This window comes from Epinephelus moara, chromosome 4 (assembly GCF_006386435.1).
Source record: "Epinephelus moara isolate mb chromosome 4, YSFRI_EMoa_1.0, whole genome shotgun sequence".
NCBI lineage: Eukaryota > Metazoa > Chordata > Actinopteri > Perciformes > Serranidae > Epinephelus > Epinephelus moara.
Window position 1 is genome coordinate 20,413,876 of NC_065509.1, and position 16,155 is coordinate 20,430,030.

The 16,155-nt window shown below is 40.1% G+C and overlaps 2 protein-coding genes across 2 annotated transcripts; one reads left to right on the forward strand and one right to left on the reverse strand.

The window, feature by feature from the left end:
* Positions 1–1,113: 1,113 nt before the first annotated feature.
* On the forward strand, positions 1,114–4,339 carry LOC126389010 (crescerin-like protein che-12). Its single transcript, XM_050042426.1, has 9 exons — positions 1,114–1,188; positions 1,730–2,321; positions 2,560–2,699; positions 2,772–2,871; positions 3,024–3,156; positions 3,338–3,443; positions 3,563–3,801; positions 3,909–4,067; positions 4,213–4,339. Exons 1-9 carry the CDS (start codon positions 1,114–1,116, stop codon positions 4,337–4,339), a joined length of 1,671 nt encoding a protein of 556 aa, XP_049898383.1.
* A 2,434-nt stretch (positions 4,340–6,773) lies between these two features.
* tcof1 (treacle ribosome biogenesis factor 1) lies at positions 6,774–14,388 on the reverse strand. The gene is made up of 8 exons (XM_050042505.1): positions 13,859–14,388; positions 11,866–11,918; positions 11,725–11,777; positions 11,182–11,240; positions 10,904–11,075; positions 8,576–9,781; positions 8,378–8,490; positions 6,774–7,786 (listed from the first exon to the last, which is right to left on the reverse strand). The coding sequence occupies exons 1-8, from the start codon at positions 13,964–13,966 to the stop codon at positions 7,754–7,756; spliced, it is 1,797 nt and encodes a 598-aa protein (XP_049898462.1). The 5' UTR covers positions 13,967–14,388; the 3' UTR covers positions 6,774–7,753.
* Positions 14,389–16,155: the final 1,767 nt, after the last annotated feature.

Below are 16,155 nucleotides of genomic sequence, written 5' to 3' on the forward strand. Positions count from 1 at the left end.
CCTGAGGTTTCTACCGTTTTTTTTCCCCGTTAAAGGGGTTTTTTTGGGGAGTTTTTCCTTATCCGCTGCGAGGGTCATAAGGACAGAGGGATGTCGTATGCTGTAAAGCCCTGTGAGGCAAATTGTGATTTGTGATATTGGGCTTTATAAATAAAATTGATTGATTGATTGATTGAGCATCCCAACTGTTTTTTGGAGCTGCTGTTGTGATGTGTCATTACATAGTAATGGACTACCCGTGGTGTTTGGTGAGGTCGGGGCTGTTTCTGATTAAACAAAAAGGATGTTACTCATTAATGCAAAGCTCTATCTCTGTAGGGATCCTTTCTATCATGTTGTCAGACACTTATAGTAACAATCTGAGCCTGTCAGCGACCAAAATAAGCTTTACTTGGATGTACATTGACTGTGCACAAATGCCTCGAGTGCTTAGTTTTGTCTCCATTAGTTACTTAGACACAAAAACATGGGAAAATAATGTCCAAGTTGAGAAATACCAAAGTTACCCTTTGAGGCCCCAATACAGAGAGAGAGAGAGAGAGAGAGAGAGAGAGAGAGAGAGAGAGAGAGTTCATATTAGGTATCAGAACACCCTTTCTCTCTTTCTCCCATTAAAATAATTTTTGGCAATAAATGTCTGATTCAAGCTATTTAGATCTGGTTATAGTAAACAGTCGTCAAAATATGATTGGAGATGACATACTGAGGGATACACAGATGGATCAGTTGAAGAGAAATTAATGTAAAAGAGCTGAAAATATGCAGAAGTGAGGGTGAGGTGTGCAGGGGAGCTGGATCAGGGTTTGTACCTGTCCTTCAACTTGAACCATGTTTTGAGATGAAATATAGTATGTACAATGCAAATCTAATATTTATGTTGCATAATGTGTAAATTACACACACACACGCACACACACACACACACATGCACGCACACACAGAACAGAACGGAACAGGACAGTTTAGAATGGAACATGGAATCTCTTTGACTGCCTGGATCTCTACAAATACCCCCTGCACTTGTCAGTCTCACACTGATCCCACTGAGAGAAGAGTACACACACACACAGTTGTTTTGTCTTTCGAACAATTGAGTTGTTTTTTGTAAAAGTAATGGAGAATTGCAACTTGTCAAAGATCTGCCTCCCATTTCGGAAGTGGATCCACAAGAACAACGAGGATGGTGGTGTAAGTAATCAACTCTTTTGCACACAAAAACACAAATATTCTCCCATCTCTGAAAACTTGAAGCTAATGTTTCATCAAAAAGACTCCAGACTGCTAAACTCTAATTGTTTTCACTACAACTGAAATTCTAAATCATATTTTTACCGTGCTGTTTCTCATGTTACCTATAGTATCAGTTCAGTTATTGTGAGTTTTGTCAAAATAGGTAACATCTGTGTATTCTCAGAGCTCTGACAGTGTTGCAGTATCAACTATTCTGCAAGTTTTGCTTTGTTTTGATGGAAAGAATTGGTTTTGAGAAGCGGGAATTTGGTTTTAAGTGTAGTATTTCATTTTGCAAGACATTTATTGAGTTTTCAAAAGAATAGTTTTGTGTTTAGAGTTTTGAGAAGTTGAGTTACAGTTTCAGGAAATGTGCTGAAACAATTGAGGAAAAACTGTCATCTCTGATCTTCCTTCTGTTCATAACTGAGTCAAAGTGGATCATCTCAACTGTAATGATTACCAAGTTACTCAACAGTGTTGTGCATTATTTCCACAGCAAACTGGGAGCCACAGTGGGCATCAAAATCCTGATGGCTCGACCAGTGAGTCCAGCATCCTGGACTCCCAGAGTGCAGGGAGGGCTACGTTAGTTCGCCAGGCAGAAAACCTGTGCACTGCGACGAAAGCCCGAAATGACGCTGTTCTGGGGAGACTGGGACTCCCTGTTCAGGACGTCACCCTGCCTTCACCTCGACCACCACCTTTCCCAAAAAGAAGCATCAGATCCCCCCAGCGAAGAAGGAGGATCGCCCCTCGTTCAGATGTTCCTCGTTTCAACACTGAGGTCATCGACAGACACCAGAGCCCTGGAAGTCTTGATGAGGAGGACGACTCCTTCTGGGAGAAGGTGCTTCTTGGCAGCCAGATGGCTGCCCTCACATGCAAGGAGGCTCAAATGGCAGACCGAGACCAGAGCTCAACCTCCTCCCTCAGCTCCGTTGATTGTCAAACACCCAGTGAGCTGAGGGCCATTGCTCTGATTGAGGAACCAACAACTCCTCCTCCTCCTCCTCCTCGTCGAGCAGTCCCACTGTTCAGGAGAAGAATGTCTCGTCTGCCTGTGCTTTCAGCCAAACACAGTGGAGCAGGTCAGTTCCTCAAGACAAACTCTTTTAGGGACAGGTTAGCTTTTGTGGGAACACCTGCTGTTTCTTCTGGTTGTTTATGTTCCTGTTAGACTCAAACAGCATGGGAACTTTTTGCTAAATCATTGGTCATCATCTCAAACATTAAAACACTTTATTACAAGTACAACACTTACATCTAAGTTACTCATTGGGTATGAGAACAGTCGAAATTTATGTGATCCTTTTTTTGCCCTGACAGAGAAAGAGGTAGCCGATGGATGTAGGCTACAATCGGCTAAAGGGAAAGTCGAGGCTTTTGTGGAGAGACTGAAATGCCTCCAGCTCGCCTCCATCCCTTCACCTCGACCTCCAGCAGCTCCAAAGACGACCCCTGCAGCGGCACCCAAAAGGGTCCCTGCACCACCTACCATGACACGCCCTGCACCTGCTCCGACAGCAACCCCTGTGGAGACGCCTTTGGCTCCCACCCCTCCAAGAGTTCCCCAGGCCCAGAAACGAGGGACTCGACCCGGGGTGGCCCTGCGTCCCGCAAAAGCCGTCAGCGTGGCAGGTAAGTTCTAATATCCTGAATAATTGTAGTCGAAGCTGTGAACTGTACTCATGGTTTCTTATAGTTTTCTGTAAAGAATTATAATAGCTACTCTGAGTACAGTGCTATGAATGACAGGACATGTGAGTAAAGACTGTTTTGCTTTTTACCAGGCAAGGACACAACCACCGACTGCAGCCCTAACGCTGCAATGGATAAAAAGGTCAAGAAGACGGAGCTACAGCCGTTGACCGACCCTGTGCAGAGCCTGTCTGCCTGTTTCAAGCTGCTCTCCCTAGATGACTGGTAAGACACCGACAACACAGAGCAGTCTGTTGTACCAGCTCAACAAATGTTTAATCTTAAGTCAGTCATGTTGCAACTAGTTTGACATGAAGCCTGTCAGTGTCACATCAATATGGAGCCAGTACATGTTGGTAACAGTAACTTTTATGAGGTTAATTATACTTTACATTTTAACATACAGGGAGAAGAAAATCGACGGCTTGAAAATCATTCAGGATCTTGCACAGCACAACCCAGACACAATGAGGACAAAACTGCATGAAGTGTGTCTAGTTCTCATCAAGGAGGTATTGTACACACTTTCCTCTTTCTATCTATATTCATGCATTTTCATTTGCCAACATGTGTCTATGAGTGTGCACACTACAGCTACTACAGACTGATGATGTTTATTCTCACTATACAGGTGAACAACTTACGTTCAGCCGTTGCTTGTGAAGCAATGGACACCTTGGCAGAGCTGTACGTTCACCTCCAAGAGGCCATGGACCCAGAGGCAGAGGGAACAGGCCGAGCCTTGCTACTGAAACTGGCACAGACAACGAGTGCCTTCATTCACCAGCAGGCTAATCTTGCTCTTGACGCCCTGGTAGACAACTGCAGCCATGGTCGCATTGTGAGCGCTCTTTTGAACGCAGGCCTGAGGTAAGAGGAGAGAAGAGGTTTATTCCATCAGCAAAAACCCTAAAACAAAGTTAAATAGGATAATCAAACACAGTGTCTCATATTCCCCTGTCTTTGTCCCTCCTCAGCCACCGATGTGCTGCAGTCAGAGGCAGCATGGCTCAACATCTGCACCAGCTGGCTGACAGCCTGGGAGCAGCTCGCATCTTGACAGCAGGAAGGACACTCACAGAGCGCTTCCTTCTTGCTGTCTCCAAGATGTGTGTCGATGGTGCACCAGAAGTGAGGTGAGTTATCAAGTTGTTTAGATTTAGTGTAACATTTTGCACAATCTTGTGATCTTGTAGCTCCTGTTTCTTTGTCCAGTATTTCCACAGTCATAATTTAATTTTTCTGAATACTGAGCTAAATGAGAAATGTCTTCCTCCACAGGCACCATGGACAGATAGTCCTCTTAAAATTGGCCGACCACAAGGACTTCATCAAACTGTGGACAAAGATCGTTCCAGTAAACGAAAGATCATCACTGGACAAGATCTTAAAGAAGGCCAAGAAATAGAGGACATCTGAAATATTATTTATTTATTTATTATTCAGCTATCTATTTATTAATTTATTTATTTATCTATCTATTTATTTATTTATTTATTTATTATTCAGCTATTTATCTATTTATTAATTTATTTATCTATCTATTTATTTATTTATCTGTTTATTTATCTATTTATTATACTGTTCATATATATATGTATATATAAATGTAAATATGTATAGTCATATATTTTTATATTGTTGTAATCACTGTCCAAAATACACATTCATAATCATTTACAATGTGTCTATTACTTTGTCATTCTTAATGTCCATACTGTGACTTTACTTGTTGGTCTGTTCTGTTCACATTGACATTTACTGCCTGTCTGTCCGTCCTGGGAAAGGATCCCATCTCTGTGGAGATTCTCCTCATCCATACGTAGGGTCTGAGGACAGAGGGTGTCATATGCTGTTCAGATTGTGAAGCCTCTTGAGGCAAATTAGTGATATTTGTTATATAAAATCAATAGTTTTACAATTGCCAACAAGTGTTAAACTAAACTTTCCGTAAGATACTTTCTGCCTTTCTACCTGCCTCTTACAATTAGCCAGTCTGTCAATTTTCTGCTTAAAACCACATTATGTTCATTAAATACCAACTCTACATTTCAAGTTATAAAAAAAAATTCTCTGTGTACATGAACTCTATCAAAATACTACCTGCAAAACTACCTGCATACAATAAACAATAGGAAATCCATTGTTTTTTTTTAATAATTTAGAGTCATTTTGTGTTGAATGTGTGCATTTTTTGCAACATATTATGTAAAAATGAATTAGTCATCTTGCTTTTTAGAGTGTAACCTGCAGCAGAAAACAGCAGTGAGCCAGAATTGCTGCAGTAAAACCTTTATCTGGAATCTGAGGTAATTGGTAATTGGATTGAAACCATACACTACTGAACTAATATGCAAACATCCTGAGGTGGTCATGAATGTATCAAACCACATAAACAGCATATAGTGCAAAACATCTACATGTACGCTGTTGCATTTATAAAACAGAAGCAATACAGTATTGTAAAAATAGATTCAAGTTTATGGTCAGTTTTTTGAGCCAGTCAAGTGCACTTAATATGCTGGTTGTGATTAAGGTATATCACAAGTTTGTGACAGAATTTCGCATTTTAGAAAACCATGGAGCTGCCAGCGTTTTTTGAGGTAAAAGATTTTGTTTACGACGTTACACACAAAGCTGCAGAGCATTGTCTGAACACAGGAGAGTGCTGGTTTCAGCTTCTGTATCATCATCACCCTCACCACACACAAGTATTGTAGTTGACAAGCAGGCCTCAGGCAAACACAGAGCACTCTCTGTAAAGGGTTTCTGTTGTCTGTCTACTATGTACTGTATGTTGTCTGCTGCAGATGCCAAATTAATCTGATTAAAAATATTTCTTAAAAGAATATTTCACCAACAAAATAACCATTTGTATATTAATTATTCACTGCATGTTGCCTTGAATCTGTGACGACAACTTTGTTTTTATCGGTTGCCTCTACAGTCAACGGAGAACTGCTCAGGAATGGCCTGAGGAACGTGACAAAGAGCTCAAGGGGTCAACTTGGCCTCAAAATCTCGAGATCCCAACCTGAGTGAGCATCCGTGTGATGTGCTGGAACTACACCTCACAATACACAGGACTCAAAAGATCTGCCACCAGCACCCTGGTGCCAAACACCACAGGGCACAGGGCCTCAATAGGTCAGAGCCAAGTCGGATCCAAGAAGGCAGCTGTAGCTCAGAGGCAGAGCGGGTCGTCCACTGATCGGAAGATCTGCAATTTGATCCCTGGGTCCTCCAGTCTGTCTCTCTTTGGGCAAGATACTGAACCCTAAATTGCTCCTGTTGGCTGTTCCATTGGTGTGCGAGGGCATGTGAATGGTTACTGAGTGGTGGCAGGTGGCAACATGTATGGTAGCCTTGGCCATCACTGTGTGAATGTGACATGTAGTGTAAAAGTGTTTTGAGTGGTTGGAAGACTAGAAAGGCGCTATACAAGTGCAGTCCATTTACCATTTGCTCCATTGTGGATCAGGGGTACTGGCATAAGGCTCCAACAAATGCTTGATAAGATAGGGATCTAGGGTATTTTGAGGCCAGGTCAATGCCTCAAAGTCTTCCGTCATGTTCCTCTGGCCATTCTGGAGCAGTTTTTGCTTTGCTTGGAGTGTTGTCATGAGGGGGAGTACTTGGTTTGTAGGAGTGTTTAGGTGGGTGGAGCGCATGAAGTGGCATCCACAGATATGCCAGTACCCGAGGTTTCCCAGCGAAACATTGCATTCTAACAGGATGATCACTGTTATTCAGTGGTTTTAATGTTTTGGCTGATCGGTGTATCTCTTTTTCCTGTCCACAAATAACAGACTTAAAAGACTTAAGGCAGGCACAGAGACATTGAAAAAAATACTGTTTAGTTTGTATTAAAAGCATAATATACAATGCATATAAAGCATATGAAAGCTTTATCAAACATTTAAAACTTTTGTTTAAAAAACAACATGCTTTTCACAAACATAGGTAGGCTACTTGACCCGATACCAAAAACAGACTGCTAAAACAGTTTTCCAGATATTTTTGAATAAATATAAAACCAATCAAAACATGTGGTGTTTTCTTTTTTTTCTATCCACAAGAGCAGAGTAAGTGGGTGCACACAGGAAGCAAATTAACATTTAGGACTATCGTGGGATACAGTCCTGAAACTGAAAGAGAATTTGTTTAAAGATGAGGTCAGCGATACTTGAACTCAACACCCAAACAAATAAACCCCTCCCACCAGTGCTCCTCCAGAGACTCCATGTTACCATCCCTCTCGCTCCCTCTGCCTTCATTTGTATACACCCACGGGCTATCACCTGTCCTGTGCATGAGCATAGCATGATAGTGTCGTTCGGCTCGGTCTGAGCCACTCTGTTTGTGTCCCCTTAAATGGACACTGGATTTATTTTTAGTGCCCACACACAGAACGGACAGCCAGCGGACTGAGAGATTAGATAAGAATCGCAGACTACACCTTTAAAGGAGACATTTTTCTGTTCAATCAACCACTGATTTTCACTTCGAAAAAAAATACCATGAGGGATCGTCCATTCCATAAAACAATTATAAAACCCTTTGACATAATCGTGCCATTAATATGGCAGAATCAGATAAGACAAAGTAGAAAAATAACAGCTGTGGCACAGTGCTCCACACTCTGTGGGTAAACACATAAAACAATGAAAAAGTTTTTTTTTTTTTTTTTTTTTTTAAAAATGTACCAAAATAGACAAGTCATGTTCTCTGTACAGTTTTAAGTGTTTTTTCTAACCATTAAAATATGATTAGAAATAGGACAGAGAGGATGTGACGCCTTCATCCTGAAGAGTCAAACATCTCACGACTCTGTGCTCTTGGACGACTTCTTTTTCTGTGAAGGAAAAAGAGAAAACAGTAAATTTTAAAAGCAATTTAAGAATGATCCTCTGGTGCTTAAAGGAATAACATGTTAGGCCCTGATCACACAGAGAGCGTTTTGCATTTTCACAGCGTTTTCACGCCAACACGTCTTTACACCAACCTCTCCTTTTTCTACCATTTTTTCCCCCAGTAATTAGTATCTAGTTCCTAAAATGTTCGGGTAGAAGGTCCTTTCTGTAGCTCTGGTTGAGGGTGAGAGGCTGTTAGTTAATAGTTTGTCGGTCACAGGGAAACAGAGATCTGTGTGGGTACATGAGACCCTAAAAAAGAAGGTGGATAACGGGGATTACCACCAGTTGGTCCAGGAGCTTCCCCTCGATGATGGCCGTCTCAAGGCACATTTTAGGATGAAAAAACAAGATGACGTGGGGTGATTTTTCGCTTCGAGTTGAAGTTTTTTCAACTTGAGGAGTGCAGAGCGCTCTGGCAAAAACACCAAGTGCTCCAATCTCATTATAAACAATTGCAAAAAGCCGCTTCCAGCTGCTAAAACACCTTCTGTGTGATCGGGGAGTTAGTGAGGAGTTCAGGACTGTGATACCTTTTTGGTGGTGGAGTCACTTGAGGGTGTTTGGAGGGTTTGTGTTGCTGCAGCGTCTTGGACCAAAACATCAGGTGTGTCTGGGACCTCAGATGATTTCAACTTGCTCTTCTCTGACACAATGAAAAAGTGAATATGAACATACAGACAAACACAGCAAAATTGCATTGTCATGATTGATGCGACTTATCTACTCACTTTTCTTCTTCTCTGTCGAGGGAGTGGATGTCTCAGCGTTGGGTGGAGGTAGTGGTTCTGTGTCATTATTTTGCAATGATGAGTCCTTTTTCTTTTTCTTCTTCACTTCAGTAATCTGCTCCGGCGTTTCCGCTCTGTCGCTGCTCTCCGATTTCTTTGTCGTATTTTCTTCAAGTATCTGCTCCGATATCTCCCCGTCATGATCAGCTTTGTGCTTTTTTTTCTTTTTCTTTTCTTCAACGATCTGCTCCGGATTTTCCTCATCGGGTTTCTCCTTTTTCTTCTTCTTTGCTTTCTTTTCTTTAACTCTTTGCTCTGAATTTTCCTCACCATCAGCAGCCTCCTTTCTCTTCTTTGCTTCGTTTTCTTCAACTATCTGCTCTGAATTTTCTTCTACTTTTTCAGCTGCCTGCTCTGAATTTTCCTCACTATCAACTCTATTTTTCTTCTTCTTTACTTTCTTTTCTTCAGCCGCGTGCTCTGAATTTTCCTCGCTATGAGTTTTCTCCTTTTTCTTCTTCTTGGGTTTCTTTTCTTGAACTAACGGCTCTGATGTTTCCCCATTTGCAACATCGCCATCTGTATTCTTCTCGATGATTTCTTTTTCAGTCTCATTCCTTTTTCTGTCTCCCTTTGCATTTTTCTCATGCTCCGCAGGTTTATCATTCAACTCTTTATCTGCTACTTCAGTCTTCTTTTTCTTTTCCTTTTTACCATCCTTGTCTTTTCCATCTCCACCAGTCTCGTTTGTACTCTCCACCATTTCCTCTTCAGTCATCTCCTTTTTCTTCTTCTTCTTCTTCTTCTTTTTGGGCTCAGACGTTGTCTCATCAGTTTTTTCTTCACTGGGAGTCACGTCTTTCCTTTTCTCCTTCTTTGGTGTCTGTTTTGACGGGGAGATGGCGGACATCCCTGGTCTCTCCTCTACAGAGGTGATGTTTTGCACTTGGCTTGGGGAAGCAGAGGAAGTCACAGGTGCAGTCTTTTTTGGGCTGCTCCTCCTGGGTTTAGTATTCTTTGCTGGTGTTTCAGTCACATGTTTCTCCTCCAGCTTTTCATTTTTTCCAGCCATCTCGTTATTCTGTTTAAGGGGAGTGTCAGGTTTTGCAGGAGGCTTAGCCCGGGGTTTCCTCACTCTCTTTTTTACAGGTGGAGGAGCAGAGGAGTCCAGAGCATTGATGGTGTCCATCTTGGCGATGTCAGACTCTGTGGACAGAGTAAACACGGTGGAGACATTGAATAAACATGACTATGAGGCACAAACGCTTGAAAGAAAATTCATCAATGGCAGCCACACAGCTGTACACAGCGCTGTTTGGATGAAATCACTGTTTCCCATGGTGAGGTTGTTCATGGGAGGTGCTGTCCTGTCTGGAGGTTGTCTTTCTCCCTTTAAATGAGAGAACCCAGCCCTCCCTGTCTTTTCATCTTCCACATGTCCTGCAGTTTCCAGTCCTTTCTCCACTCACCTCTACGCCCTTCATCTTGCCTCTTTCCAATGTGAAAACCTCCCCGAAACACAAACATTTACTCTTATGCAGAGTATCTTGCGGAGAACAAAAATGAGTTAAATATCAATAAATAAATAAATGTATGAATAAATACAGGACTAAATAATTTAATATAGAATTAGATAAATGCATAAATAAATACTAGAATAAATAAATAAACACAGAAATAAATAAATATTGGAATAAATAAAATAAAAAATAGTATAAATAAATACAAAAATAAACAAGCGTGGTTGTAAAAAATAAAATAAAATAAATAAATATGACATTTATTTATGCCCTGTTAAATGATAAACTTTTATCTATATATTTGCACATTTATCTATTTTATTTTTCATATTTATTTGTGCATTTTTCTATTTATTCTTTTTTTATTATGCAGCAATACAATTAGAAATAAATAATAAAAAAATAAATAAATGCATAAATAAATACTGGAATAAATAAATAAACACAGAAAGAAAGAAATAGTGTATAAATAAATTAAATATATGCAAAAATAAATACAAAAAATATTTTTTTATTTATATATTTGTACATTTATCTATTTTATTTTTTATATTTCTTTGTGCATTTATCTATTTATTCTTATTCACTTATTTATTTATTGAAATTCACTTTTTGTCCTGCATATTTCTGACTATCTGAATTGTTTCAATGCTTGGTCTTTAAAAAATATTAGCAATAGCAGACACACAGCCACAGCCACACAGGGACACAGGCACAGACACAGACACAGACACAGACACTGACACTGACACTGACACTGACACTGACACAGACAGACAGACAGACAGACAGACACACACACACCTACCTGTCATCTGCAGCACCAGTTTCTTCCATTTATCTACATCCAGACTGCTGTCAGAGTCTGAATCATCTCCTCCAGCAGCCACCTTGTCTTTTGTTTGGGTCTTGGATTTTTTCGCCTTGACGTCATTTTCTGCAGATTTACCGTCACTCTTTTTCCTTTTCGCTGGCGCAGACTAAAAGAAAAACACAAAACAGCCAAACAGCCTAATGAGTAAAGTCAAAGAACATCAATCGCACCAGTTGTTAGTAAAAAATGAAACAAAATAAAAACTCACCCACCTTCTTTTTTTGTGTCTCTGCTTTGTTTGCAGGTTTGTCCTTCTTTTTCCTTGGTGTGGCTGAACAAAAAAGTATGTAGAATAGGTTAAAAATGCATTAAAGTGACTGTAGTAAACCCCGTACCAGAATCATTTAAGTTAACCCACTTTAAACTTAACTTTACTCCTCAATTTTCGATGTAAGTTTGAGGAGCATTACATCATCAACAGTACATCTTAGAAAGTTTTTATACAAAATGAAAAAAACAAGTTATCCTGAAACAAGTTGGAGGCAAAGTATGAATGAAACCAAGACAAAGAACTGGTCTGGGGACTGCATCTAGTTAGCCTGGCTCCAGACCTCTGAACACATCTCCAGTTTTGACAGAATTAAAAAATGAAAAAGAAATCAATATGTCAATATTTTCCAACTCGTTTTGCCCAATTGCCAATGCTGATACCTCAGAGAACATCAAGTCTCTCCTGCAGTGGAATTAACATGACCCATTAACATCGACCCTTTCCATGCTGTGTATTTTATGTTTTACGAAATACGCAGTCATACCCTTAACTGGAGTCCCTTTGACCGAGTCTGGCTGCTTTTTCTTCTTTGAGTCCCTGATGGAGCAAAGACACTACTTAAACCACGTGTCATCACTGCCAACAAAATCCAATCAAGATGTTTGATTCCTGCTTAGAAGCTTACCTTAACCATGAAGTGTAGATGTCGTACAATGATGCAGATGTGTTTGTCTCCACCTACAAAATAAAATAATAATAAAAACAAAACATTCAACCATTCAATGATCAGGCAGTTAATTAGGTATAATATACCATAATATGCAGACCTGATGTTAATAGCCTTTCTAGAAAGAGAGCTTTTTAAAAATGTTCCCACATGAATCAGATTCGCAGATCTTTTCAGAGAAGACATTTTGACATGTCACAGCAAGAAAAGCACTAATGAAGCTAGTCACATTTACGCCTCCATTCAAGTGGTAATGACATTACTTACACCTGTGGGTGTGAATTTTTTTCTGTTGGTCATGTGTGCCCGACTGAAGTGGCTCTATGTTTACTCAAGTTGGGATCCACTGCATTAAAATACTTCACCCACAAAATGACAATTTGTAAATCACTCATGCCATGTGATTGTAAATTCATGAAGAATAGGCTACTTCATCTTTCTTGAAAGCCTCCACAGAAAACGGTAAATACATTGATTTATTCATTGACTGGGGACCACATTTAAAAACAGCAAAACTATGCAAAGCCCAAAATTCATAAAGAGTTTGTTAATGCAGTAAGGAGCTCTAAAATCCATACCCCCCTTCCTTCATTCCTGTCCCACTTTCATATCTTTAAGTTTAGTCTACTTTTTTATGTAAATTGTTTCTCTCTTCCCTTTCTGTTTTTCCTATTTTCCTTCTCTTTTATCTTTTATTTTTACTCGTCTTAAGCCTGGATAGATGTTACGGCAGCTACAAACTTTGTACAATGATCAAAGCACTATGTGAGCTACATATAAAACTGTATCTCTTGTATAGAATGCTGAAGTTTAAATTGAAAAAATGAGTAAAAACAAACAGACAAACACCAAGTAAATCAAAATATCTGTTTACAAACTCTCACACAACTCCTGCAGTATAATCCAATTTTCATTTTTCTAGTCGTATGCTCATAGCTTCACACACGTTTTTTCACTAACCCCTTATTTAAAACTGAACTGAAAGTGAAACTTATCTGTGCTCTCGTCACAGCCAGACTCCAACAGTAAGGCTTTAGCAAAGAATGCATGTGTTTGTAAAGTACTGAGCATACAACTGGATAAATGAGACTTGGATTATCTTGCAGGACTTGTGTTTGAGTTCGTGAACGGATGTTTTGATATATAATATAATATAATATAATATATATTTGCTGTTGTTTAACATGGTCCCCAATCAATCAATTAATCAATTATCCATTTTCAAAGTTTTCTCTACAAATTCAACATAACAGAACATGACTAATCAATTTACAAATGCTCATTTTGGGGGTGAAATATTCCTTTAAATTACAGTAAGATCAAATATAGCTTGGTGTAACAATGGACAAGTCTTCTTACAAAACAGTTGTTTAATTTTGTCACATATTTAGTTTAATACTAATTTGAAACACTTACCATTCATTTATTTATTTACTGTTTTAACTTATGAAACAATAGATTACACTTTGTGGGCAGCATTTAGAGATGCATACACATCCCATAATAACTTTATGTCAAGCTATTTGCAATCTAATTAACATTTATTCAAGCTGAATGGACGACACAATCACGAGTAACATTACTGAGTCCTGGCTGGCTGACAATAACAGCAGATCTAAAGGGTACCTCCCTCAAAAACATGGATACACATTAAACTAATATACAGTGACAAAATGACTGGTGGTTTGGAAACTACTTTAAAGAAGAGTGTGAGAGTTAGCACTGAAAGAGAATAGGTAATTACAATGTAAGCATTTTAATAATGTAGCCTAGTTCATGATTCATAACTGCTGTGTGACGTTGCCAGGAAGATAGTGCAGCATGTGGCCAAAGAGTTTTGACCCAGTGTCACAGGGTTTCCTCTCCAAAACTGTAAATGTGGAGCAAACTGCAGCAGTTACAGTACGTTACAGTAACAGTGTGTGTGTGTGTGTGTGTGGACGGTGTTGACCTGTGGGCCGTGCCTCTGGAGCTCATCTGCAGCTGAGTGGAAACCCTGCTCCTTCAGGTGACGGTAGATTAGCTGGGTCAGCTCGTGCTTTGATGCGTTCACTGACATGTCGGACACACGAGGACAAATAAACACGCGACACAGACGACTAACTTAAAGGTATATTCATGTTAAAACTGGCCACGCGCCTCACAGAACCACACTACTAACTGAAACACGCATGTTAGCACGTTGAACTCTGAACTGAGGATGTACTTCCGTTTTGCCGCCGCAATGCATCATGGGAGATGTAGTAATTCCGCGAAACAGCTCCTATTCAGCCGTGGCACGGGCTGTCGGTGGTCCATGTAAAATATTTTTAATTCAAATAAAGCCTTACCTCGCTGAGATAAAATGTCCCATTGAGTTATTACCTAGGAAGGTCTTTTCAGTCTGTTGTTTCATCTGTATTTGCTTTTTTAAAGCAGAATATCACACTATTATACTGAGCCATTCAGACCAACCCACAAAGACTCTTTGTCTTTCCGTCTCTAACTTGCTCAGCTGCACATCCTGTCCCAGGAAGGAAACCCAACATCTGTGAACAGACAAGCAACTCCCTTACACAAGTCAAGGCCTGTATGGTTTGGATCAATCTAATCCTACAGGTGATGTTCCCCAGGGGCAATCTGATTTTACTGGAGGAGATCATGTCAGTGAGTGATCTGACCTGTATTTATAGCTGTGAGTATGCTTCCTGAAGGCTGAACCCTGCTGAGGCTTTTATGGTCTCTGGTGGGTCTACATCATTGAGAATGTCGCCATCCTCTGGTTAGTAACAGAGACAATAGAGTGAAATAAAGCAGCATCTTATCTGATGGCTTGGGGAAAGAGCTACTTTAATGGAGAGTGCTAATCTCAGTCATTTCCTCCACTTTTTGCGTTCATTTACTATCTAGAGCTGATTCACAATTCTTTAAGCAATATACTCCAAGTGTCAGAAACAGTTACTCTACTTATTCTCCAACCTTTTAAAATACAAAAAGTCTTTCCAATAATAAAACTTACTTCTGTTCTGGATGACAAAGATCCCCTGAAATCATAGAGTATAACAAAACTGTAAGGTGGCCAGTGGTGGGGAAAGTAAATTTTTATTTTCTTGTTTTTTAGGAAAGGTTACGACAACACAGAATCAGGCTACAAGTAAAATTCCTGTGTTCAGCTTACCTAAAATTTCCTGCAGGGCACAGTGAGGCTATTTCTTCTTGTTGTATTACTTACTGCAATTTTTCAAACTGATCCACTGTTGAAAAATATATATATAGAAATACATATAGATATATAAATATTGCAATGTATTCATCAGTGGGCCATAGGCTCAGTCACCATTGCTGATAGAATCATTCGATGATAGACACTGATTTTACTGACATTTATTCAAATGAAAATCTTTGAGATGATCTCTTTAAGTTATAAATCTAATTGTGTTATCAACAAATTAGGGCAGCCCCTTGTCTGCGGTTGACTTCCTGTCCCTGTTAAAGGTACCTGTCTAAAATTAAAACCTGAGCGGTGGTAGGCCTATGTGTCTTTCATAGCGAGCAAAGTGAGCCCAGCTGTGATGGCTGTGCACACACTAAAAGGTGAGACATTAAAGCAGAGGCCAACATGGACCACACTGGCTCATACTTAAGGAAATAACACCGACATTATCCTGCGAGTATTTAAATAAACCACCTCTTCTTGTCTCTCCTGTCTGCCCTTTCAGCCGTTACTCTCGTGGCTCTAGGTTTCTTGACTCAGCTCTCTTCTTAAATCTCTTCATGCTGGAAAAACATCCTTCGACCGCAGCGCCAGACGAGCCACGAGCTATTGAGTCAAATTAACAAATCAGACCAACTTTTCAAAAGCTTCCAGGAAGGTCGATCTCCTGTCGATCAGGTGTATTTTGGATGGAAGTGTGACTTTTATTTCAGCTGGTTGGTTTGGGAACTAAAGGTGTCTGGGCAGTGGATCTGAGAGGGCCGGTGGTGAGAACTTGGGTCAAACTGGAGGAGAATATTGGGTAAGCGGAGGGTCAGCAGGAACAAACGGCTGAAAGAGTCCCATTCATGGAGCCATACCAGGAAAGGAAAGCAGTGTGTATTCCAAACTCAACGTCAGTGCTCAGTGGGTCTCACCAAGCTTGATTTCACCATCTCCCACAAACCCTCTCCCCAAAACACACACTCAACACACACACAGCACAGGTTTGTCAAAACACACGGGCCATGAGGCTGACTCAGCTCCTATTGGTGTTGATGGCACAGACCACCAAG